Source organism: Ischnura elegans, chromosome 1 (assembly GCF_921293095.1).
Source record: "Ischnura elegans chromosome 1, ioIscEleg1.1, whole genome shotgun sequence".
Taxonomy (NCBI): Eukaryota; Metazoa; Arthropoda; class Insecta; order Odonata; family Coenagrionidae; genus Ischnura; species Ischnura elegans.
In genome coordinates this window covers 98293248-98318146 of record NC_060246.1, presented here as the reverse complement: position 1 = coordinate 98318146, position 24899 = coordinate 98293248, and the positions used below count along the sequence as shown (strand labels likewise).

The following is a 24899-nucleotide window of genomic DNA, read 5'->3' as shown; positions in this document are numbered from 1 at the left end:
GCCTCAGCATTCAGTAAAAGAGAGCGATTGAAAAACTTCCACCATCTCGTCGACTGGATGCTGCCAATCACACGGCAATGGAGAGTTGGGGTGTAAGGGGTGGAGTTTACTCAGTCTCAGGGGCATAGCAGTGTCAGGTGGTTTGTGCGAGTGCATAATGTCTTGGAAACGTAAATCGTTGAAATTTAAAACCAAAATTAAAATTATAGACGAGTGCGTAAGTAGCAGTAATTCAAAGACTGATATCGGGAGGTGGTTTGGTGTCTTGCCATTTAAATTGTTCACAATATTAAAGAACAAAGATGAAATTTGTGAACTAGCAGTGACCGAACTAGGAACACCTAGCAGCCAAAAGTATTTGCGGCAAGGGGAACAACCGCAAATGGAATCTGCACTATTCAAGTGGTTTTGTCAACAAAGATCTGCAGTACTACCCATGAACGGTGCGACGTTAAAGATAAAAGCTGACTACATTTCCAATGGGGAGAAAATCTTCAACCACCAACTTCGACAGTATTTCAGTGAACCTTTTGGCCAATTTTCCCAACTGATTGACGTATTGGTTAAACATTCGACAACTCGACAGAACTGATATTGTCGGCCTGATGTATTCGCAAAATTATCCAAAAACTTCCACCGCATATTAAACATATTGATTCCGACTAGTTACACAGTTTTTACAGCTTTCTGCAGAGTTAAAAAAATATAAGAACAGAATTAAAATCAGAAAAACTAGGGGAATCAATATTTTATATCATTGAAAACCCCTTTTTTTTAATATGTTGATACTCAACTAGATTATGCCTAATAATGACTCTTTACCCGTTTAACTTTGTTAAATACAAAAGAAAAACTGTAAATACGAGCAATTATGAGACTTCGGTGGGTTTATTCAGCACTTTCAGATACAATGAGCGTGTGGTTTAGCAAGTAATTGCTGAGGGATTATGAGCACTCATTAAACCGGGCTTCTACTGTACTTTGGAAAACAAAAAAATGAAGACAACCTAGCAATAAAGAGAATATTTTTAAAAGGTACGCAAAACAAGGCATTTATCCTGGTTGTAAGTTGACCATTATCTTGTGCCAATTAACTATGATTGGCAACTGACTGTGCCAGCAACAAAATAGGGATTAAGATATAGTCACCATTGCTATTGATGAAGCTATCTCAGAGCAACCCAATCAAGCAAGTATAAAAAATCATTAAAAGATATTTTGATTGAGTCAAGTACATTTAAATGAATGAAGAATAGATGCAAATCATACGTACCGGATCATCACAGGCCTCACTCAGAATGTTTGCAGCTGCCAAGGATACAGAGCTCTTAGTGTCGCCTAATTGATCAACTAATAGCTCAGTCACCCATCTGTGCAATCCTGGCAGTCGAGAACGAATCAGCACCAGTATGAAGCGAGTAGCATACAATCGGCAACTTTCAGATGGGGATGTTAATGCTCTCTTAAGAATGACCCTGAATAGTGATTATAAGAAACAATGAATAAGCAAATAAATTAATGACATCTGTTCTTAAAAGTCACCATAAATGCTGACAGAGAAGGTTTATTTCATCAGAAATAAAATATCAAGAACATAAATGGCAATATTGACAAGTAACAACACACCTTGCTACACCATCGATACTGTAGTCAAGACTTGAAATAATCAATTTAACGTAACAGTCATGTGTGGTTGATGCCACTAGATCCAACAAACTGAAAAGGAGCAAAACTTATCAGACATCAAGTAATATAAACATGTTGTTTCTAACTAATACAAAAAACAACAACACTTGAGTAAACATTGAAAAATAAATAAACAGCATCTAATAAGAATACAGGAAAGGAAGATGAAGTATGGCCATGGCTATCAGAGGACAAAAATAATCGATCAAATAATAAACATGAAAAGAATTATAGGGATTGAGAGCATACTAACATAATCAATCACACTTTTTATATTATTTCCACTTTAACAACAGAATATACAGCAATTACACAATACTTACATTTGAAATACTCCCGCTCTATCTAACGCTTTAAGACCTCGGCTATGATGAGAGAGGCGCCCTAAGAAAAGAAAATAATAACGACACAAAGATGTTGACATCTGATGGGGGCTAAATAATGCATCGTGAGCTGAAGAACTCGAGGAAATTGATTGAATATTATTCGCTATGTCAGCAAGGAGCTCTCCTAAGAATTTTCCACTTTCCGCCTAAAAAGAAGGTCAAAACAAGAATTACATCAGTGGAGAGAAAGTAAAATAGCACGAGACAACTCAATAATCCCAGGAAAATCACAAACCTCATCAGCTTCTATAAGAAATTCAATGAGCTCAATTCCCACTAGAGTTTGAATATGACGCTGATGAGACTTCTCATCATTGGAGCCAGTTCCTGTAACTCTTCCATAGCCATTGGGGGTTGAAGGCTTAAAGTAGTCTACCAGACGACGAATGAAGGTTTTCTGAGCAGAGTCATCAAGATGTTTGAATGGTTCACTGCGATTCTGTAAAAGAAAATGACTGAATAATACTAAGCATTTGATAAAATTTGTTGAACCCCTTGATAGACAAACCATGCAGTCAAAATTTAATGACAACTGATTAAGAATCACTTGGATTCCATAACATGAGGTTACAAGAATTGTACATCAAAAAGGTACATTAGCAAACACAGCAAACAGTGAAAGTGGAAAGGATTTGGTCTTTCAAAACATTTCATTGCAAACTAAAACTTTTTAAAACTAAAAAACTTCCGTGGCCACTCACCTTTGAGAAGGTATGCGTTTTATGCATTAATTTACAGGTTTCATGTATCATGATTTTTAGCTCATTTTTTACAAGGTTCATACATGTTGTGCATGTTCAACAATGATGATGAATGGCTATTCAGCAAACTCACCTTGAGAACAGCTCTTATAATGACCCAATTCCAAAAGAGAGGGTCCTTATTTGCGAGAACACCAGATTCCTTCATTGCATCGTCTCCATCCTTCATGACCAGCTGTAAAATATCATTGTATTCCATTATCTAACAAGAAAAAAGGATGTATACACAAAAGCTAAAATTAACAATTACAACATAAAGAGTGAGAAAACATACTGAAAGCCAAACATTCATAAATTTATACATGATAATCTGCAAACCATTAATAAATATCGTATTCATAGAACCACCAATGCTAGGTAGGATATTCACATTACCAAAATGAGTCCATTCTGTGCGTGATTTCAACTGGGACGCATAAGGTAAACAAAGGAGTAAAGATAACAAGGGGATTAGCATGGAAGCGCTGATAATTTCATTTTTTTTGTAAGGCCAAAATGGTGTCAGAACATATGTGAACTCTATGGCACAGCTCTGCAATATACATAATTTTGATTGGCTACGGTAAACACCACACATTGAACCAAAACAATATAATAAACAGGGTAAAATAAGCAGTCCACTGCGATATCATACACAATTGAAATTATAATTTTGAATTGATTGCTGAAATTTTAATATTACCTTATCCCAAGTGGATTTGATATAAAAAATTGGGAAATACAACCAACTCTACCACACACACCAGATTTCGATAAACCTGTTGATACACAATACTTGTGAAGCATCTTTGGAGATCAAGATGTGCCGACCCCCTAAGCAGAAACTGTTTCAATTCCCCTGGATACGGTGCACATACCTGGTAAAGCTTTGATCTAGCAGCTCTATCATTTGCACCAGCACTGGGACTTGCAAACTGCATGAGTTGGTCAAGGAAGAGAGATGAAGGAGTGGGATGTCGTTCCTTGAAAGCATGTATTCTCGATAGAATGGATACAGCACTTAATGCTTGCTGTCTCCACAGCTGAAGCTCTTCTCCTGCCTCACTAAGGCCTCGATCACTCCTAAGCTTATTAACACCTACTGTTGCATAACTGATTAAATTTGGTAGACCAGGTGAGAGCTGAGAACATTGCGGGGGAAGAAGTATATGAACTAAATGCAAGACTTCACCTGAAAATCAAAGAACCAAACAAGTTTTTACAGCCAAAATATTGCAATGTTGCTAATTTGCATTCCTTTTTAGCTATTTCATTGTGGTAAGAACTCTCAAAAATATATCATCTGGTGCTAAGCATATTATCTATAGTTCAAGCATCGATTGTAAAATTATCCACTATGGCAATTGGTACCAAAACTTGATCAATAGTACCAGTTTGAATATCAAACCACAAAAAAAAGGTTTCCACTTAATTTCAATTCGAACATGCACATTCTGATGTTTTCAAAAAAATTTACCAGTAAATCCAATTACAACTCACCTAGAAGAATAGTAGCACGAATCGATAAGAACACATCGCTAGTGACAATGACATCAACGAGTGCTTCCAAGAGACCACACTTCATAAGTGTATTTAACAAGACTGCAAGGTGTATTTCCACAATGTTTGGCCTAAAAAAGTAAAATTACTTGACATAAATTATGATTATTACTAGAGATGTGTTGGTTCTGGTTCCCGTTTCTCGGTTCTGCCTGTTCTTTTTCTGTGGAACCGGTATTGAGAACCGAGAACCAAAAATGCATGGAAAAATTAAACCCATCTCACAAAAACCTTATGGGCACACCTTTGTCACCTATCTGAAATTCATTTCCACTTGCTCAAGTCAACTGCAAGAAGAATTTCATGATCCTAGCCTTTGACTGCTATCGCACAAGTAAATTCTTCTTCACACCATGGGTTAAATATTAAGGCATGCACTTACCTCCAAAAAGATTAGCATTAAAATAAAAAATTATTTTCTTCCCAATAAGATAACAAATTCAGAAGAATATATCAACATGAAACACACAAAGACTTTTACATCAATTTTCATAAATATTACCTGAAACGTGCCAGATGAGGTAAAAGAGCTTTTGCTTCAGCAACAACAAACCCTTCCCCTAGGTTATAGCTATCTTTATGACTGCCTGGATCCACAGCCTCTAGAGCAACACTGGCTTTGTCAGTCCATGGTGGTACATGAAGTCCCAGCACATCATACAACAAATCCAATATTGCTTTCTAGAATTAAGTACAACACCAAAACTTAAGTCAGAAAAATCACGATTTCAAACAATTAGCATATCAACACACATCGTCATAAGTTAACATTTTATGTATAATGTTAAGCAGGCTTTTTAGTGAGCTTATTAAGACCATACTGATTCAATTATTAATTTTTCTCAAGCAAAAGAATTATAAAGAAAAAATTAAATTTCTACAAGCATCATTCTTGCCAGAACTAGCCTAAATCTGAGTTTCCTGCTTCATAGGCAACCTTGCCAATCATTCCTGCATTCATTGTTTTTTTTATCAAACCCCTTGAAAAATGATATAGGTTCTGCTGTAGCCATACTTTTTGACTTGAAAACTCACTAGACAAAATAAATAATATTATAGTATGAGTTAATAACAAATTAAAAACCTTATTGAACTTACCCTCACATCTAGCTGCCTCAAGTAGAGTATGTCAATGATTGACCTAAGGCCAGAAGTATTTTTGGGGTAGCAAAACTGGAATACACCGGGCCATGATCTAAGTACTGACAGCAAGGCTAATCGACTACAGTTGAAACGCATCTCTCTATCCTCCCTAAAATGAAAAGAAAAAATAAGTGACTTATAAAACAATCAAAACCCCTACTTCATCATGAGACATAAAGAACCAACAAAAAAATTGGAAACAATACATACCACTCCCAAATGAGTAAACATAGAGAAATATCTAATTAAGAAAAGTTCATCCCATAATGCCATGTTTTTGAAATGGAGATTCGTTCAACACCCTAGAAAGGATAGAATTCTTCCAAATCTTTGTAGACAGAGAATGATGTAAAACGAACGGCTAATGTGAATAGTCAACCAACAAGTATATTTGAAAAAACAGAAAACAATTAAAACACACAATAATGAACCAGGTCATTAGACATACGCTCGAAATTGCACAAATTTACAGAAACAGGCAAAAAATCGAAGTCTCATAACCAAAGGCAACTCAAGAAATTTCAGAATTCTGCTGATGAGAAACGTAAATAGGCTTATACCATTTTCCCGAACTGAAGGCGGCTGACCTTGAGCATGCTCGCAACCCACCCACTCTTCTAGCCAATCACAGAAGAGAAGGGGGAAGTCAAATTTAAAAGTGGAATACAATTCCTTCAAGTTAGGAAGTAATAATCTCTTCTGAACATGTACATTTTTGGAGATACTAATGGAATCTTTCTTTCCAGGTATCATTCTGGAGTACTCTTCACTTTTATAGAAAGTCCTAACTAATTGTAATGTTTTATATTTGCCTTCCCTTTTCTCAATTCAGGTGCAGCCAATTTTCCATTGTCTCTGAAAAGTTCTCTTGCTTGGCGGGCAGTGTATTCACTCACATGAAACTCTTCCATTACTTTCTTCCTGCTCCATGAAGTTGGTACCAATGATAACAGATGTACCTTTCCTTGATGAGTGCTTGATGTGTCAACTTTTTGTTTGATTAAGTCTATGAGCACATCCATTTCATGAACTTTCTGAAGTAGTTCTTTTGGCAGTTTTGGGTCATCCTTTTCTGGAGATTATTCTTTATCAAGAACTCTTTTAACTTTCCTTTTAAAATTACTGCATGCTGACTCTACTTTCCTTTTAGCGTAGGTTGACCTTCTGTGAGATGATATGCCATGAAATTTTAAAGGTGACTCCTCTCTATCTTGCAGCGTTCTGTTAGGTAGCTCAGTTGATTTTTCTTGGGATACTGTTGTTTCAAAATTCAAAATACTATCATTGCTGTCACTATCTACTTCTTCAACATCGGAAAGCTCATTTCCAAACCTGGAGTGTTTCTTTACTTCCTCCCTACATGGCTGGCATATTTTCATTCCTGGCACTAATTTCCGAATAATTGGGATTTTACAGGCCTTTTCTGCAAATTCAAGACTTACATTTCTCAGTGATTTTGATATTTTCTTCTTGTTGCTGTTAAAAGGATCAAGACAATATATTTGGTAGGTTTCATACTTTTTCAAATAGTATATTCTGTGATGTTCGCAGACATTGGATAGGACTTCCCCAGGTACACCACTTCTGAGAGATAACAGCTGTTTTTCAAGTATACTAATGATCTCAATTTTGTTCAGTTGCACCACTGGTGTGTAGGTTTTTTTGAGGCAATCAGATGCAATTACTTTTCGATGCTGCACAGTTAAAAAATTTGCTCATTTTTCCCGTGACAGATCTCAACTGGTGAACTTCACTGCGACATTTGATGAGTACTGATTAACTTTTATTGAAAGAGTGGAAAAACATGGTGCCCCATTCATTTATTACGAAGGTACAGGCAAACTACCTGAAGCAAATGAAAGAAAATCTTGGACCCCATGATGCAGTTGTTCTCCTTGACTTCAATGAGAACTACTCATATGTTATCAAAGATGAGGCACAAGGGTATCACTGGACAAGGGATAGTTGTACGGTACACCCTGTTGTGATTTATACTCGAGATCACCTGACTAAACAGCTTATTATTTCCAGTTTATGCATCTTGTCAGATGATTTGGAGCATGATGTAGCTTTTGTTTATGAAACCCAAAGAATAATATTTTGCTTTGTGAAGGAAAATTTTACGTGAGTCAAAAAATTGAGTTACTTTAGTGATGGTTGTGCAGGACGGTACAAGAACTGCAAAAAATTTCTCAATCTTTGCAAGCATTACCAGGATTTCTCTTTAATGGCATCATGGACATTCTTTGCTACAAGCCATTTAAAATCCCCATGTGATGGAATTGGTGGTATTGTAAAGCGTTTAGTTGCCCGAGAGAGCCTCCAGAGATGTTCGGGAGATGCCTTAAACACATTGAAGTGTATTATTTAAATAATTTTATTTAAATAAGTATTTCCATTTATCCTCTTAATGCATAGTAAGAGTCTAATGTACGTATGTTGATACCAATTTGTCCCTATGCTAAACACTTGAAAAAATGGGTAAATTCCAGGAAAAAGCATCATTTCACATTTCTGAGCCATTTGGGCTCTTTTCCCCTCAGCTGCCACGAGCCAAGTATTATTATTAAAAAAATTGTATGAACAAGAGCCACATTCACTAGACTACATGTTTGGTCTTAGATTTACTGACCAATATTTCAAATATATCCTCATGAAGGTATGGATACACTTATACTTATTGTCTTACAGTACGTGTCCAAAATCCCTCTCACGGGGGCAGAAAAAAAAGTAAAACCTGAAATACTCATAGTGGCAGTCAAAACACCACCATTTTTATTTCACAGTATATTGGAGCACATATTAACCTTCAATTTAAAAAAAATTGGATGAGTTAACTGCTCTGCCTTTTGGTGATAATTCTGAAAATATGAAGTAATGTTTTTGAGCTAAATAAATCGGTTAATTAACAACTGTTGACATCATTTTGGCTAACATAACAATGCAAGGGCAATAAAAGACATTACTATGGAAGCTATGCACTTGGATAGACAAGGGGTCAAAATTTCATTCAAATATATTATGTGGTTTCTGAGTTATGAATTTTTACGCTGTGCCCTGCACTCTGGAATTTGACTCCCACTAGCGCCACTTCTGAGCAAACATATCAAACTTTGACTCCTCATATCTTGCAAACTATGAGAGTGAGAAAGGAAATATTTTAGATGGGTCATTAGATAGGTGATAGTAGCTAGTGATAAAAATTTCATTAAAATCCGAGTCGGTGGGTGCCATGCCTGGGTGAACTGACATGGAATGACCCTCCAAAGAGATTATCACTTTCAAGATTATCTTTTTCTAAATTTTTTATGAAAACCTGGGCTCAAATAAAACAATAATGCATTTCAACGGTTTTAATTTCAGGAGTGTGACAAAATAATTCATTCTTGGTTCACTTTAAAAACGAATGATGCATGATATAAAACTGTGGCGAAGTTTATGGGGATGTTTTCAATTTCTTGAAATTAAAGACAGTGCAACTTGGTTAGTACGTTCCTCCTTAGTACAGCGATTTCTCTCGGTCCCGGTACCATCCAAACAAAATACAGGTAAAAGCATTTGGTTAGTACGTTTGAAAAAGTTGCACTTTCCTGGTTAGCACGATCAATTGCTTGCCGTGACGCAACCCGCAATTCGTTCTCTAGTATCTGCTTAAGGGTTGTAAACCTCCGAATTCATGATTTAATATATTACTATCAGTCATTGACATTCTTACATTCATTCCACATCTCTCTTTCTACGACTGTGATTTATCCAAATGCATTTCTCAATTCTTTTGACTTGATGAATAATAAAATGCGGCCCTGAGCTCCTCACCTTCTGTAGCCTTTGGAGTGTCACACTCGTGCACAAATTTCGCGAGTGGGCAGTTGTTGCTATTGCACAAGTTATCATAGCGAGGGCAGTTAAATTACAATTGAAATGGAGAGAAAACGATTAGTGAAGCAGATTAGAACTTTAGTAAAGATTTAAATTCTCGAGGAAGTGGACTGAAATCCTTGCTGGAGAGGTGAATTTCGACAAGTATTGCGAGTGTGATGATGATCTCACTGTTTGCCAAACCATGTCAATCGATAAAATTTCACGAACAGGAGTTGAAAGAAAACGAAGATGGAAGTGATACTTGATCTCGGCACGAGAAATAGAAAGCAGACGACATTAGAATATTTTTTAAAGTAAATTTAAACTGTATAATATAAAAATCTTCATGTAATGATGTTGTAATGTAATAATCTCGTGAGTTATTAACCGATATAATAATCGATATGGTTTGATTCCAGAAGCGAATGTGTACGGCTGTTGCCGTAATTTAAGGTCAATAAAATTTTGCCCAATTTTTATGATGCTTAAAAACAACCAATTGACCTACTCAGGGTTGTCGTTATATTCTCCGAGTACGCTGTGAGAAAGAAGAAATGACTTAGCTTCACTTGTCCTCCTTCTATAAATACATCTATAGGATACATCACGGGAGATTGATGCCGTTTTCATGTAATTGTCTTCGGGAAATCTATTAAGCATTGTGAATTTTGTTCACATGGTATTGTTTTTCAATTTAGTTCTCATTTTCTTGATTTTAAATGTGAAAAGAGTTCAGCAAGGCAATCCTAATAGAACTACCGATAGTAATTGTAATTATGGCGACTTTTCCACAGATTGCAATTACCCTAACTGCTATTACTTACTTTTCTCGTTAGCACGTTTTCCTGGTTAGTATGTTCATTTTTTGAGGTCCTTTCAGAAATGTACTAAAGAAGTTCTACTGCAATGCAAACAACTAATTATTGATTAAAAAATCTAAATTCTGTACTACTAATTATGTTCTCAGTGAAATAGAGTGCACCTTGCAAGGCATTTCTCAAATTCATGGAGCAATTGCGCAGCATGCTCACGGAATCGCATAGCTTTATGACTGCCTTTCATGCAACTTTGTACGAGGACTTCAAGGCTGGGTGCCTAAAAAATGGTTTTACCACTGCACATTGATTTGATGCATCACACCAATCCTGGACGATAGCAGGTCCGTGATCACGTCGCAACACATTATGAGACACGCAGCCAGGGATGCATATATCCCGCTCACGATATAGCAAGCTATTTTCCAGGGATTATGAGCAATCTTTAAACCAAGCTTCTACTGTAGTCACCTTAGGAGGAACTGATGAGAGAGGGGAATTTCTGCAGAAAAGTAGATGAGGGTAGGGCATCAAAAATGCCACTAACCTTAACAGAAGCAATTTCTGCAGCAACTATGCATATCTGGTCATGAAAAAATTATAGCACTACTCTATTAGACACTTAACCTCAACCCAATTGTTCTCCAACAAACCACCCCCCATTATTATGACTGGTATATCAAACATTAGAAGGCTAACAACAACAGAAGCTGGCAGCACTTTAGGTACAAGTTTTATAAATGTGTAGTATATAATACCTAAAAACTCCTATAATAAATCTTAGGATAAAATTGATAAACACCATCAGCTAACCTGTTCTTATCAGCTACACTGTTTCCACTGCTACCAGAATGGCGGTAATGAAAATCACAGTAGGGTGCAGCCAAAGCATGCAAACAAACATGAGCTTCTTTCCGAGTTTCTGGCTGATCCAGTAGGTGTAGAAGGCAACCTGCTAAAGACTCTGACACTCGAGGAGCACCACAGTCCAATAGGTTTCGCCCCAAGGTACCAACACCTCCACAATTAACAAAGGCAATAGGATTCAATACACCTGTGAGAAAAAGCAAAGAAACTTCAATAAAACATCCAGATGGCCATTTCCGTATTTATCTGAATATAGTCCCCATTTTTTTAAAAAAACATGCCCATGGTAAAAGTAAAGGGAAGGGCTATTTTCAAGCATATTTTTTTAAGTTTTTCCCGAAACCGAGGCCTCAAAATTAGGGGGTGGGAAGGAATATACTCAGAGGGGGACTTTATTCGGAGAAATATGGTATTAATCTGGATTCCCCAGACTTTCACATTTTTAGACATCTGACACAATCTTACAGACTGCTCAATAATATACAAAGGAGGAGGTATTTGGAGGAGGCGACTGAAAGCTGAGGTCATTTGCATCATGAGGAAATGGGTAGATAAGGAAGGGTGGAGAAAAGCAAAGCGTCAGCATTAGCCTGCTCTTAACAAAAGGTGCAAAGGGGACCACGGCTTAACGTCCCATTATTTTTTTTACCTCTATCTTTATAAAAAATAAAATCAGATGGAAAATCACCTCATTTTAAAGCAAGGCTAAACACTATTATTCCTCTTTGTACAGTGGAATTACTTTATTTATTTGCTGACAAGGAATGTTTCAAGTTTACATGGATGTGTGCTCTAGCATTGCAGAAGACGATGACGAGGGAAAAAACTTTTCATTAATTATATAAGATTTTTCAATGGTTAACCAGTCTTATATTTAAAAAAAATGTTATCTACAATATTGAAATGTATTTTTCATATATCAAACGAGCAATAATTGCCATGGCCTCGCAAGCAGTTGAACACAGCCGTCAGGGAACCACAGATTTCGTCACACTCAGATATGTTTACCCTGCTTCCACTCAAGGTCAAACAGGAGGCAGAGAGAATAGTATAAGTGTAGGCAGATTGGGAAGTGGAAGCAGAGATGAAGGAAGTAAAGATTGCATGAGTCATAGCCAGGCACTCCCCTGTGTCGACAGTTTGCTGGAGCAAGGCGAATATGAGTACAATCACATAATTGCCATTAAAAAGATTGCGGTCAGATTAAGAAAGCTCTCAATGGGTCCAGGAAGCAATCTAAAATAATAGACTGTGTGCGCAAATAATAATGCATTGTTTTATTCAGGTAAATTATTAACATTACATAAAATTAAAGTGAAAATTTGGATTACCTGCGTTTTCTGATTATTCATAAGGCTATCCCCACTATTACCCCAGATAATCGGGAGTTTGCTGCAGTTGACATTTGCACAAAATAGTACCCTTTCCAGATATATTTTTATAGCAATACATCATGAACAAAGAGATTTGATAGCCCATTAAGCTTGGATGAGAAACAGGCTCCTCTGTATTTCACTCTCCATAAACCCCAAATTAGCACAAAACTCAATAACTATTTTCACACACCTCTTTATTAACACTCAAGGAGACCTCCCACTGAAAGAAATATTTTTGTATACCATTACTGGCCATAAGTGGGAGGTCTCTCTGTATAAAAAATAAATGTAACTACTCACTAGTATAAAATATTGCTCACTATTCACATCCCACCGACAAAAGCCGGCAGTACTTACAAATTTCAGCCAGTGTAGCAAGAGCAGCTCTGAATAGGCGATCTTTCTCCTCTGCCCCACCATTTGCAAGGCAGACCAAGCAACAGATTAGCTCAGGAGGGAAGAGTCTTGGAGCTTCACAAAGGATTCGCCGTGCTAAGCGTAGAGCTTGGACCCTTTCTGTTTCGTTCCTTAACACTAAATCCACACTTCTGTAAATTAGAACACAGGGAATAGATTAACATTGGACAGAAACAGGATAGCACTTAAATGAAAAGAAAGAAAAGAAGGTTATGAAAATCTGTTGAGAGAAAAATCATACCCTGTTAAGGATAAAGGATGACTTAAGTAACATATGTGCCCCTGAATTATTACCCAAGGATAAACTTTAAACATATGTTAGATGAACATAATGTCCATTAGAAGATAATTGCTAAATCCAATCAATAATAAAACTATAATTGCAATACATAGAAGTGTTATAAATGGCCTGTTAGTGAACGTGAAATATCTTCACACAGCAAACTTATAGAAGCCAAATAATGAAGTTACAGCCCTCCCCATACATAATGCTGGGGAAAAACCTACCATAATGAACCTCAATAGTTACTAAACCTCCCAATAACTAAGTCTGAGTACAAGCACAGTTAGGAAAACAACTTCCCCATTGCAAAATTTTCCCTAACAGATAATTTTGCCATGTATTTACATTCAATATCACCGCCAAGTTTTACATTATCCTCAGAGTTTCTCTTTGATATGACCTAAACCTTTGCTCTATTGGGATTTCGGATATTGGGTAAATTCATGATTTTTCAATATTTTGTTTCCTTTTATGAAGGAAAGTAATTGTGTTCTTATATTTTGGGGGGTCTGGATCCCCCGGACTCCCCCCTCTCACTACGCCACTGGTCAGTGGTTTATCCGAAGATTTTTCTTATTTTCATTTCCTAACCCAAGCGTAACAGTTTAGGCCCTGAGCATGTAAAGATGTTTTTAAAAAACTTGAAATCCTATAAAAATTATTTTTAAGTTATAAAAATATTAAAATGTGTATGAAAATCTAAAAAGCATTCCTTTGATTGTATGTACTCAGAATAAACTTGAATAATAACTTCGTTTAATAGCAGGAATTTGAAAATGCATTTGGATCTGCAAATATCCGATCCAAAAGATCCCGCTCCGAAAATCAAGGATCCGTTCCGAATCCGAAAAAAATCCTGGATTCGTCCATCCCTAATTTAAAATCATCTGGCATTTAGATTTGTCCATCTAGCAAATTAGTTCTTTACAGCAGCACAAACTTTCCAAGACTTTACGGTGCTGCTACACTCTGCAAGTTTGCGTCACTATCAGAAAAGCTGTCCAAAACTGCCATTATTTGGTTGACCTCTTCAGCAAGAACTCTTTTGCTTCCCGATTGTCTTCACTTTCACAAGCATCTTCATTTGATGATATTTCTCTCACTCGTCATATCTCAATTTGCTATTTTGATAATTGGGAAGTTCTTCCACATTTTTCCTGCCAATTTCTGCCATTCTCGTCTACCTTGTAAGTGCTGCTATGGAATCAACTTCACCAGAAATCTCAGAATTGAATTGTTATGTACCAGCTTCTGGCCACATGCAACCCTAGCAACAGCTTAGTTCATGCCAAATATACCTTGAATAATCAGCTGTTACAGCTCATGCTTGTTGTACATTTCATTGACTTTAAAGAGGATATATACAGCTGACATAATGTTGTAACTCTTCTAAAATGACCGGATAGATTTATTTTTATCCCCATCAATTGCTGAAATAAAGCTTTCAAAAGTCAGTTTTAAATGCCTGGATTTTAACTTACACATTACTACCTGGTCCATAGGTTGTAATACTGAAGTCATGTTTAGGTAGCAAGGACATAAAAATCCAAGAAAAGAGGTTTTGGCATTAACTAAGCTGTGAGGATGCCCAGGTGCATTATCGAAGAGCATCAATGCTTTTGGTGGTAGACATTTCGATACCTCCACTGCACAAACGCTCAACAATCGCCCACCGAATCAAATCCGATCATCTAGTATCCCAACAATACGAATCCGCTCAGCTAGCAGTGTCCGGAGCATAAACACACACCTCCAAGCTTGGAGAATAGAAGATGAGTGGTTATGCCCCGGACATTGCCAGCTGAGGGGATTCGTATGGTTGGGCTACTAGACGAGCGGATTTGATTCGGTGGGTGATTGTTGAGCACTTTTGCAATGGAGGTATCGATTTGCTATTGCAATAGGTCAAAACACCAGGGCCCAATGACAGGCAAATGCTGCTTTGAAAATTCTTTCATGGCTTATGGAGTTTTTGAATGATATATCATATGTTTTTCTTCCCTGAAAATAAATGAATTACATGACATTCTCTTCCAAAACAATCCCATCTTGTCAACACTAAAAACTAGTACAGAGGGAAAGGAGCAAGAAATAACCTGCTCGCCATTTCAAATTCTGGAACCAACTGAGCCTCCACTAAATAACTAAGAGCAATCATCTCATCTTGTCTTATAGATCCAAATTAAGTCACAGCTTTTGCACGAATCACTGACTGTGATAGAGAATGAGATAGATAATTCGACCATTTATGGCCAATCCAGGTTACAATAAGGCTTTCGATTTTTCCCATCAAATAACTTTGTGAATGTGTCTTGGCTGAAGTTGGTGTGGCTGAGCTACTAACTTTGTCTTTCTTCAGAATAATAATGCGTATTGCTGATGCCATGAGCTTAAACTTACGCACAGTATCACTTGAACACTCTCCATTTTCAAAGCAATTGATCGCTTTCAAATTATCTAACAAATTTATACTTTTTCTTGATAACTTCCTCATTTTTCGATCTCCATTCCTCTATTCGACCATTGTACACTTAGCATTTATAGCATATGGAACTATCAAAATCACATGCAGCTGAACAACTGTCACACTATATTCCAGAGCCAAATAATGCCATTATAGAGGGAGTGACACTACCTTCAATGCTACAGAGGCCTGAGACCCTATGACAGCTAGGAGGCAATAAACCTAAACATAACTAGGCCATTCCTCCATTTCGCCCCCGTGATCACCGATCACATAGTAGGCTGTAGTATGTGGACCTTGGTGGAAGGGTGGAAGTCAATCTACTTATCTGATAACTTATGATCATAAAAATTAAATGTCAAGCCATATTGCTTCATTATTAACCCATTTCCACCAGCTCCAAACTCATTTAATGATCTAAATTAACTGATGTCATTCAGTAACAGAGACAAGATAAATTACTTTAATGGGTTATACCGACAGCATGATAAGCCTTGTTTTTTTACCACTGCTGCATTGGATTTTGGTATATATATATTAAGAAAGAAGAATATTTAAATCAAATTATATTATTTAAAATGAGAGTCATTTCATGAGTAACAGTGGCAAGTTCATCATGTTTTAACAAGAGAGGGTTGAGGTGATGTGATTTGGCTAAGCGGCATTAGGAATATCCCCTGAGGAACGAATTTGTGCAATGGTAAACTTGTGCTAAACTAGGCATGAGAGTATATAGATACTTTGATTGCATTCAAATAACAATGCTAAAAAATATTTATATTCCTTAGTCATTTAAATCTTACCTTGCAATAAGATATGGTAACCTTAACCTAATAAGGGTAACAACATCCCTCTCTCCTGTAACTAGGTGCCTCACAGCCCTTAAAGCACCAGCTCTCACTTGAGTGGATTCATTCACCAGAGCCACCCGCAGACTAAGGTAAAATATAATAAAAATTCATTAATAGCATAAATACACTTAGTATGTATATAGAAAATTAAAAGGGGACATTTTTTAAAACTAAGAAAAATATATACCACAAAGTTTAACATCAAGTAAAGGGCAAAAGGATGAGGGCCTTTTCTTACAAAATTTTCAAAAGCAAATTGGAATAGAAAAAAGCATTGGACTAGTGAGTCAAAATTCTTCTGTTCCAGTTTCTGTGTGTTATTATATTTTAATAGCATAAATTCTTACTTAATTAGTTAATTCATTTAATTATATTCTAATAACATAATAAAAAGAGTACATCATTTTACCATGAAATAATGCTTCCTAAGTTCGAAGAACTTAAAATTACCATGAAATATTGTTCTCTAACTTCAACACCCACATGAAAATAATATTAAGACTCGTTGATACACATAAATTTTAATAATTAATTACTTTGCCACCTTTACCATGAACTTAGCATTACCATTATCATCCATAAAATTGATTTCTTGAGTTTGGTACTCCCAAACACAAACTATTATTCATTCTCCCAACCAAAACCATGATAGGCATACCCACAATGCAATCCAAGTACAAAAATCCTAACATATACAGTATTATCTGAATGCACATCCATAGTAAAAAACATGAAAGGCCCCTTTTGAAAGGCTGGCTACAAATGATGAACCCTTTAGTTTCCATAGGATTTTGAGGAGACACCAACTATGCATGTAGTTGGCAAAAAGTCTCACATCGCCTCAACTTTATCACTTTCTATAGAGAAAAACTATATACAGTGGAACCTCGTTAAAGCGAGTACGGGCTATAGCGACACCCCCGCTATTACGAGAGATAGCCGATGCACTGTCAATTGACCCTATAATAAGCGTGTTAAAAAATTCGTTTTTACGAGACCCTTTCGGTGTAGGCTCTCGCCATAGCGAGGGTTTCACCGCCGGAAGACTTTCATCAAGACTCCTTAACCTCTGTAATTGCTAGCGATCTGTTAGAAATGAAGTTAATGGAGTGCTCAGTCTCAAATTTATGTGGTAAACTGTCTTTCGATAAATATAATGATTGACGAAACAATGCTTTGCATGATTTTTATTCAGTGCGGCACTTATAAATTGTTTGTATAGTTAGTCGTTATTTGAGTAAGGAAATTTAGTGATGCAAAAAAACATCGCCTTTCGTCTGGATTTATGCTTACGTTTATCGGATAGATGTTTATCTGTCGCCGCACCACTCCTGTTCCTGTATATCTGTTCGCAACAGGTATATTGGCTATTATTTGCTCCACCTCCGGTAAAGCGACAATTCGCTATAGCGCGTGTGTTTATTAGTGTACTGTGGGGTGTCGTTATATCGAGGTTGCACTGTAGTATATAGTATTTCAATACGGTTTTCTGTAAAGTCATTCCCGACAACTAACGGAGAGCAGAGCTTTTTCCAAATATCCTTTATTCTTTGTAAATAATAGACTAATGGGAGAATCAGGAAGTCAAAGAAATGGACACACAAGATCCATTAGAAGACATTAGGAGAGGGAAACAGAGAAGAGGGTTTACCAGTAAATAGAAAATGAATGATTATGAAATTCCAGCTGAACATCAATTTGCCAGCATGATCTAGAGAAATAAAAAATGCATGAGTTTCTAAGGAAATACTGTGTAAAGTCCTCATATTTTAAATTTGGGGATGGGTTGAATCAATTTTCTCTTTGTATCTAAAAAGGGAAGGGAACGAAAGTTGACTCCATGATTTGAATGCTGTACATTTTGTTTAGCGCAGAAGACAAATAGAAATGGTTATTAAGTGGTTATTTGGTCTAGCTTCTTGTTTCCTTGCAATTAATTTTTCTAAATCGTAAAATCAGCTGCAGCCCCCATGTCACAGACAGGTGACCTGACTTACTTCATAGCTAAGATTTAAATTAAATCTTGAATCTACCAAGCAACAGAATTTCCTGATACAACATGACATTCACTTTGTTAATGAATAGTATGTTGACGAACTTCACTTTCCAAATGGATATAATGCAAAGTACAAATGAAACTAAAATTTTAGTGTTAGTTATTAAATATCCATAGTTAGGACTGAATTTAAAAAGGATTGGGTAAGTTACCCTTATCCAGGGCATGGATGTTTGTGATTGTTAAATGTTATCAGCCCCGATGTAAAGGCCGAACAGTGCTGTTTTCGGTGGTGTGTGAAATAAAATGAAATAAATAAACCCTAAACCGAGAATGAAAATTTCAACAGTCTAAGACAAAATCCAAAAACAATATTAAGTCCAATTTACTCAATTTCATGAGCTTATGCACATAGTTGAAAATGACAGAATTGAAAGTCACATAACTGATTTGAAAAATAACTATCTCAGATCTATCATATCCAGCCAAAACTTCTCCATCTAACCTATAATGATAATACAAAAAATAGTTATAGCCATTTCCAATGAAAAAGAAGGCACTATTTCCAGGAAGTAAATTAGAAAGTTGGTCAAAAGGAAGAAGTACTTTCCCAGTAATCAGTATAAAGACACATTATAGACGGTAGTATTCTTGTCTGCTATGTCATTTCATTTCTCCTTTGAGGCTTTTCTTTCGATCCTATTTCTCGCGATATGAATGAATTATCTAGGTCAACTAACTTTTTTCCACCATAAGTAGCAAAAAAAAAGCTCATATTAAAAACTAGTCTGCGACACCCGAGTAAAAAAAGGATAACGTACTTAATCTACAAGTAAATGAACGGGAAGAGTATTTAAATACGGTTAAAATATTATTTTTCAAGGGCCAAAATAAACAGAAATGTTCTGAAAGGATTTAGACTATGATGATAACTTTTCCCGATGCTTATTTTGAATGTCATCAGTTACACAGATTAACTTGTCAAAGAGCATGGGGTACCTATCTAAGTAAACAATACAAAAACCATGACTCATAATGAGGTAACGTTAGATAGAAATTGTACTCTCGATGGTAGGCGCAGCGATAAACCTGATTCTGATGAATATAGAAAATCTGCGAGTAATCTGATATAACATCACACATGATATCACAAGATTTGGACAAACTTCACTGACCAGCAAAAAATATCCTCCTTGGTGTAACCAAAACTGGAGTGACTTTTCACTTTGGATAAAAGCTTCACAAACGCGTTCAAGTAGGCCAACTTTTTTCCTTCACTGATTCCCTGCTTTTTACAAATGTTGCTGAGGATTTCGTTGGTGTTTTCGCACACATCTGCAATTCAATGACAATGCATTAGGGTGGAATACATTTGCTCATAAAAATAAATTTCATACCAAAATATGGGTTTTGATCAATCATAATCCACGTTTATAACGCACAATACAGTCATAAATCAAATAGAATTCTTTGTGAAACGTATATTGTCATTACCTTTGGTGAAGTCCAGGTGTACATGGTCATCCTCGCTGCCACGCCGATCTGAGGGAAAAATAAAAATTAATAGAGTTATTGAGTAAAAAAATAACCTTCACTATCAATGTCACTCAGCTCAACCAAATACTAACTCCGTAAAGATCGTCCCGTCCTCCCTGTCCTCGGCCGGACCATCCAACTCGCCATCTTTCAACTGCTTATTGCTGTTGTTGAACGCGTCCAATAAAAACGCCCCATGAGAATTTTCAAAAAACAGGTGAATATCTAATTGCGACCATTGCGACTTTGTTCTGCGGTTTCATGCGGTTTTCATCGCAAGATGCGACTGATCATTCAGATAACACCCATCTAATTCATTCTTTAAATCAAAAAGCATTCCGTATCGTCTTCTTAGGCTTCAATGTATTAAATCGCTCATCGTTCACCATCATGAGAGGTCATGTAGCGAACCGTTTCGAGTCAATACGATTATATACCTACGTACTGGTGTTAGGTGTTAATTTTATTTTGCAACTCGGGTTCATTTTCACAAGAAGAGTCAAGTCAAAATTTTAAAGCATTTTTAATGCTTGAGTTATGTTTCTGATCATCCCTTCACCTTTCTTCTTGAAACGTTTTTTTAGGCTAGAAATGCTGTTTTTCGTACTGGACTAACACGTACACACGGGTTACACCTAGTAACTGCTCAATGCGGAGTAGAATTATTTATTTTATCAAAACTTGAACAAAATTAATTGCTTTAACTCTTCGGAATTATATATTGCATTTTTGGAACAAAATATAGCAAGATAAAGTTTTTGATATCCCACTACATTTATTTTCTCTTACCCTTGCATTTTTTTTTGGCAGAATCCACTCACTTTACCATTGTCACTTATTATGCTGTACCACCCTGAGTTGCAACTGATGACAGCAAGGTCGCACAGTGGACGAGGCTGTGTTGTTGCTCCCCTACGAGCATTGGAAATGTTAATGGGCACTTATAGTGGGAATTAGTTGCTGAGGGTACACCCTCATTTCTTGGGGTTTTTTAAATTCTTAAACCCCACCCTATTTGCGACAGCCTTGCTATTGGCTCTAAAAATGGGGGCCCAACTTGTGGCCCAGAAAGATTATGGTCGAGTCGATTAAGCTGGGCCTTATCTGTATGGCAGTGAACTGAATTACATGAGATGTAGGTGCACTAACATCAACAAAAACCTTAGATATTTACACCCAGTGACAGTATATGGTTAAAGATAAACCAATTGGCCCAACTTTTTTTTAATGCAGAAGTAGGAAATTTGACACATTACAGCCAGGGAAAAAGTTATTTTTTACGAAAAATGGTTGTGAGTGGAGTGTATCTACCGATTCGATCGATAGATTTTTCTTCCTCATAGGAACATCTACTAGGATTGGTAGATTGGTAGAATATTGATTGCATATGCTTGGTTTCGCTTATAGTAGGGCCCGCCCGCCTTTGTGACAGCGAGGGATTCCTCGTCCCCTCCCTTCCTTTCCTATCCTTCCCCTGGAGGCGTCGTCGGGCTCTCATCGCGGCGATGCCTCCCTTCCTTTTTCCTTCTTCTGTCCTCCCCATCTCAAGAGGCACGGGCGTATAAGTCTCGGACTTGGTTCCCGGTCCTCGAGAGCGTATGCTTTGCGGGGTCCGCCCTGGGACCCTCGAACCCACTGTGAGTGGTGTGTAGGGTTTGAATGTAAACTCTCAGCCTTCCTGTGAAAATTCCTTTTAATGTGCTGTCCCAGTCATTGCCTACATCAATGCATAACCTTTTACAGGACTAGGAGAAAATTTTTTAGAATGTTATCCAGTTACAGAGTTAGAAGTGAGTGTTGAGGAGATCGCCCCTTCAATTTCGGCCCATTGTGCAGTTCATAGCAAACCCCATTGTGCAGCCCCTTGAGGTGCAACCAAGGTTGACCAGCTATTTAACCATAGTCTTTTTATGCACCTGAAATTACCATCATTTCATTACCTTATTACCACCAGCCCTTTCCATTAAATCCTCAAGCCTTCACCTCACCTAGCATTCACTCACATAAAACTATATTTTTATGCAAATTTACCATGTCTCTGTTGAAGTACAACATATCATTTTCAATACATATCAAGGCTGTAGAAAGCAGGGCACTTCCGGGTATGTTTGGAAGATGTAACTGCCAAGCATTGTGGGGGAATTATTATTATCTCTCAGCATAGTCAGGAAGTGACACATCCAGGGTATGGACAAGGAGGGGGGGACTATGTGGGGTGTTACCTTCCAGCAGTAGTGGCAGTCCGAACAAAATTGCTATTTTATCTAGTGTAAATTGGATATCCAAGGGGGTGGGGGCTATGGCTCCCCCTGGATCTGCCACCGAATTGTAACATACCAAGTGTAAAATAGGCCCTAATTTAAGAGCTAGTTTATATTTCAAATTGTTAGAGTTGGTAAATACATCAGAAAATTTAACTAAATATCTTTGTACAAAGTGGCAACCTCCAAAAATTTACTTTTCATCTAGTGCGCGTTTTGTCCAAATCAGCATAGCCATTTCATTCTCTATTGTGTTGTCTCTCTGCTCTCGCTCACTAAATAATTCTCCATGATCATGGGTGGTCAAACAAACACTTGTCCTTTCAGGTTCTCAGTCTTTATTCTACTAACCAGATACAGTGCATGGCCATCTACACATCAGCATTGCCAAGATACACAATTGTATAGCCAACGCACACATCCGCACTACCAAAATAAATATGAAATAGTACATTCTGAAGACTTGAGTCAATTACTCTCATCATTTAACATCAAGAGACTTCAGAGAGCAAGGGCACCCTTTTTAAGTAGTTGCACTAGATTTTGTGAGTCCCTAAATTGGGTGAGTGCACATGGTCATCTTGCCTAACTTTTAGGCAACTTAGAAATCCCTCAAACTAAACTAAGAAGTAAAAAAAATGATTTTTTTACAGGGTTTTACAAGTGATGGTACAAAAGGATTTAAAGGACACAAGGTCTTAATTATCACAAGTCTATAATAAATTTGGACAAGAGAAGAGTTTGCTAACTCAATTTAAGCTGGTAAGTGGGCGGAAAATAGCAGCAATGGAAAGATATTGGGGATTGGGTTGGTGTGGTGGCTAGTGTGTTGGCTTCCCACCCCGTGGGCTCAGGTTCTAATCCTGGTGGTGGCAGAGAATTTTCAGAGATTACCCGACCCCTGCTTGAATGTTGTGTGGAGGACATTTCAAACGAAACACTCCGTCCGTTGGATGGGGCGTGAAGCCGCCATCCCCTTCGCGCCTTTCGATAAGAGCAGGCTAATACCGACGCTGGGTTTCTCTCCACCCTTCTCTCATGGCACAAATGACCTCAGATGTCGGTTGCCTCCTCCAAATACCATAACATACCATACTGGATTTTAAGTCTGGTTAATGTTGTTTAAATGCCTGATTTACTTTGATTCAGTGTAATTAATAATTTTCTAACAGCTCACAATTAATTACATAAAATTACCGTATTTTTCCCAATATAGTCCCGCCCATAATTTTGAGACCTCAGTTTTGGGAAAAAATTTAAAAAAATATGCTTGAATATAGTCCCCCCTTTAATAATAATAATAATAATATATTTATTTGCCCAGCGATTGAGTTACAAGGTTTGTACACAATATAAGGCACGTCAAGAATAATAATAGTAGAAACGATTTACAAAGAAGACAGCATTCCAACAAAGCAAAAATACACATAAAAAGGGATCAGCTAAAACCTCATTGCCATTATAATTCAGCTAATTAAACAAAAGAATCTTTCAACTGTCTTTAAGAGTTACAAGATATTTACACAGTATAAGGCATGTCAAGAATAATGATATTAGAAACTATTCACAAAGAGGACAGCATTCCCAACAAAACAATAATTAACATTAATCAAAAGTAAACATTACAAGGGATCAGCTAAAAACTCATTGACATTGTAATACAGCTTAATACGCAGAAGATCTTTCACTTGTCTTTTAAAAGATGTCATTCAGCGATTTAATAGATAATGGTAGATGATTGTGTAGCTGAATTCCCATCCTTCTCAATCCATGTAAACATTTTGTGGTCCTGGCATAATCTACATGCAAGTCATTATGACTTCTTGTGAAATGATGGTGAAAGTCTCGATTTTTAGAAAAAGATGACAGGTTTCTATGGATGTAAATACCAGCAGATAGAATATAGATACAGGGAATAGGGAAATATTTAGTTTTCTAAAAATAGGTTGGCATGGGGCATTGTAGGGCTCTTATTTAGCCATTACTTTAGCCTTTACTTTTACCGCTGGCATTTTTGGAAAAAAATGGGGGACTATGTTCAGATAAATATGGTACTTTATTCGTAGAGAGGTTATTTTCTGGTTGAAGTCTGTTCGAAAAGAAGCCACCTCAATATGCTTATCTTCACATCCAATTATACGAAAAGAAATCAGCCTAACACCTTATTACATCATTCCCATATATCCACCTTCATTTATTCCTTCCTTAAGCACCTGATTTCTATATATGTATCGGTCAATAGAAATCCTCCTCTACTCAGCATACAATACTTCTAAACATTAACTCTCTCACTTCTTCATCACATGTACATACTTTTCTAGAATTAAAATTTCAAGCGCTTCAATGATCATTTTCTTTCAGTCCCAGGTGTGCCCAGGATCAAAATTATGGGGTTGAGGAGGGGGAAACCAGGGTTGTTCAGATTGTGACACTTCAGCATGGAAAAGGAAAATGAAACCAAATTTTTAAGAAAATCATGAATAATTACAGCAGAATGATATGCAATACATGGAAAGAACAATGGTTCTGCTAATAGTGCATATTTCTTGTAGGATTTCTTTGAAAGGATATTATAACACACAAATTTCTTCATGTTAAAATTTATTATTAAAAAGTTGATTTTAACATTATGGTTCAATTTGTTTTTGCTCAATACA

The 24899-nt window shown here is 36.8% G+C and overlaps 1 protein-coding gene across 2 annotated transcripts in view; it reads right to left on the bottom strand.

The window, feature by feature from the left end:
• Positions 1-20177, bottom strand: part of LOC124166982 (rapamycin-insensitive companion of mTOR) — a 45458-nt gene extending 25281 nt beyond the window's left edge. For both annotated transcript variants that reach the window (XM_046544735.1, XM_046544743.1), the window contains exons 1-15: positions 20074-20177; positions 19940-19987; positions 19621-19780; positions 16402-16533; positions 12792-12982; positions 11005-11245; positions 5471-5624; positions 4875-5053; positions 4313-4443; positions 3691-4004; positions 2907-3008; positions 2308-2511; positions 2010-2218; positions 1627-1716; positions 1274-1475 (exon numbers count right to left, since the gene is read on the bottom strand). In XM_046544735.1, coding sequence (XP_046400691.1) covers positions 1274-1475; positions 1627-1716; positions 2010-2218; positions 2308-2511; positions 2907-3008; positions 3691-4004; positions 4313-4443; positions 4875-5053; positions 5471-5624; positions 11005-11245; positions 12792-12982; positions 16402-16533; positions 19621-19780; positions 19940-19987; positions 20074-20128 — 2412 coding nt within the window. In that variant the 5' untranslated portion in view covers positions 20129-20177. The remainder of the gene's footprint in view (positions 1-1273; positions 1476-1626; positions 1717-2009; positions 2219-2307; positions 2512-2906; positions 3009-3690; positions 4005-4312; positions 4444-4874; positions 5054-5470; positions 5625-11004; positions 11246-12791; positions 12983-16401; positions 16534-19620; positions 19781-19939; positions 19988-20073) is intronic.
• Positions 20178-24899: the final 4722 nt, after the last annotated feature.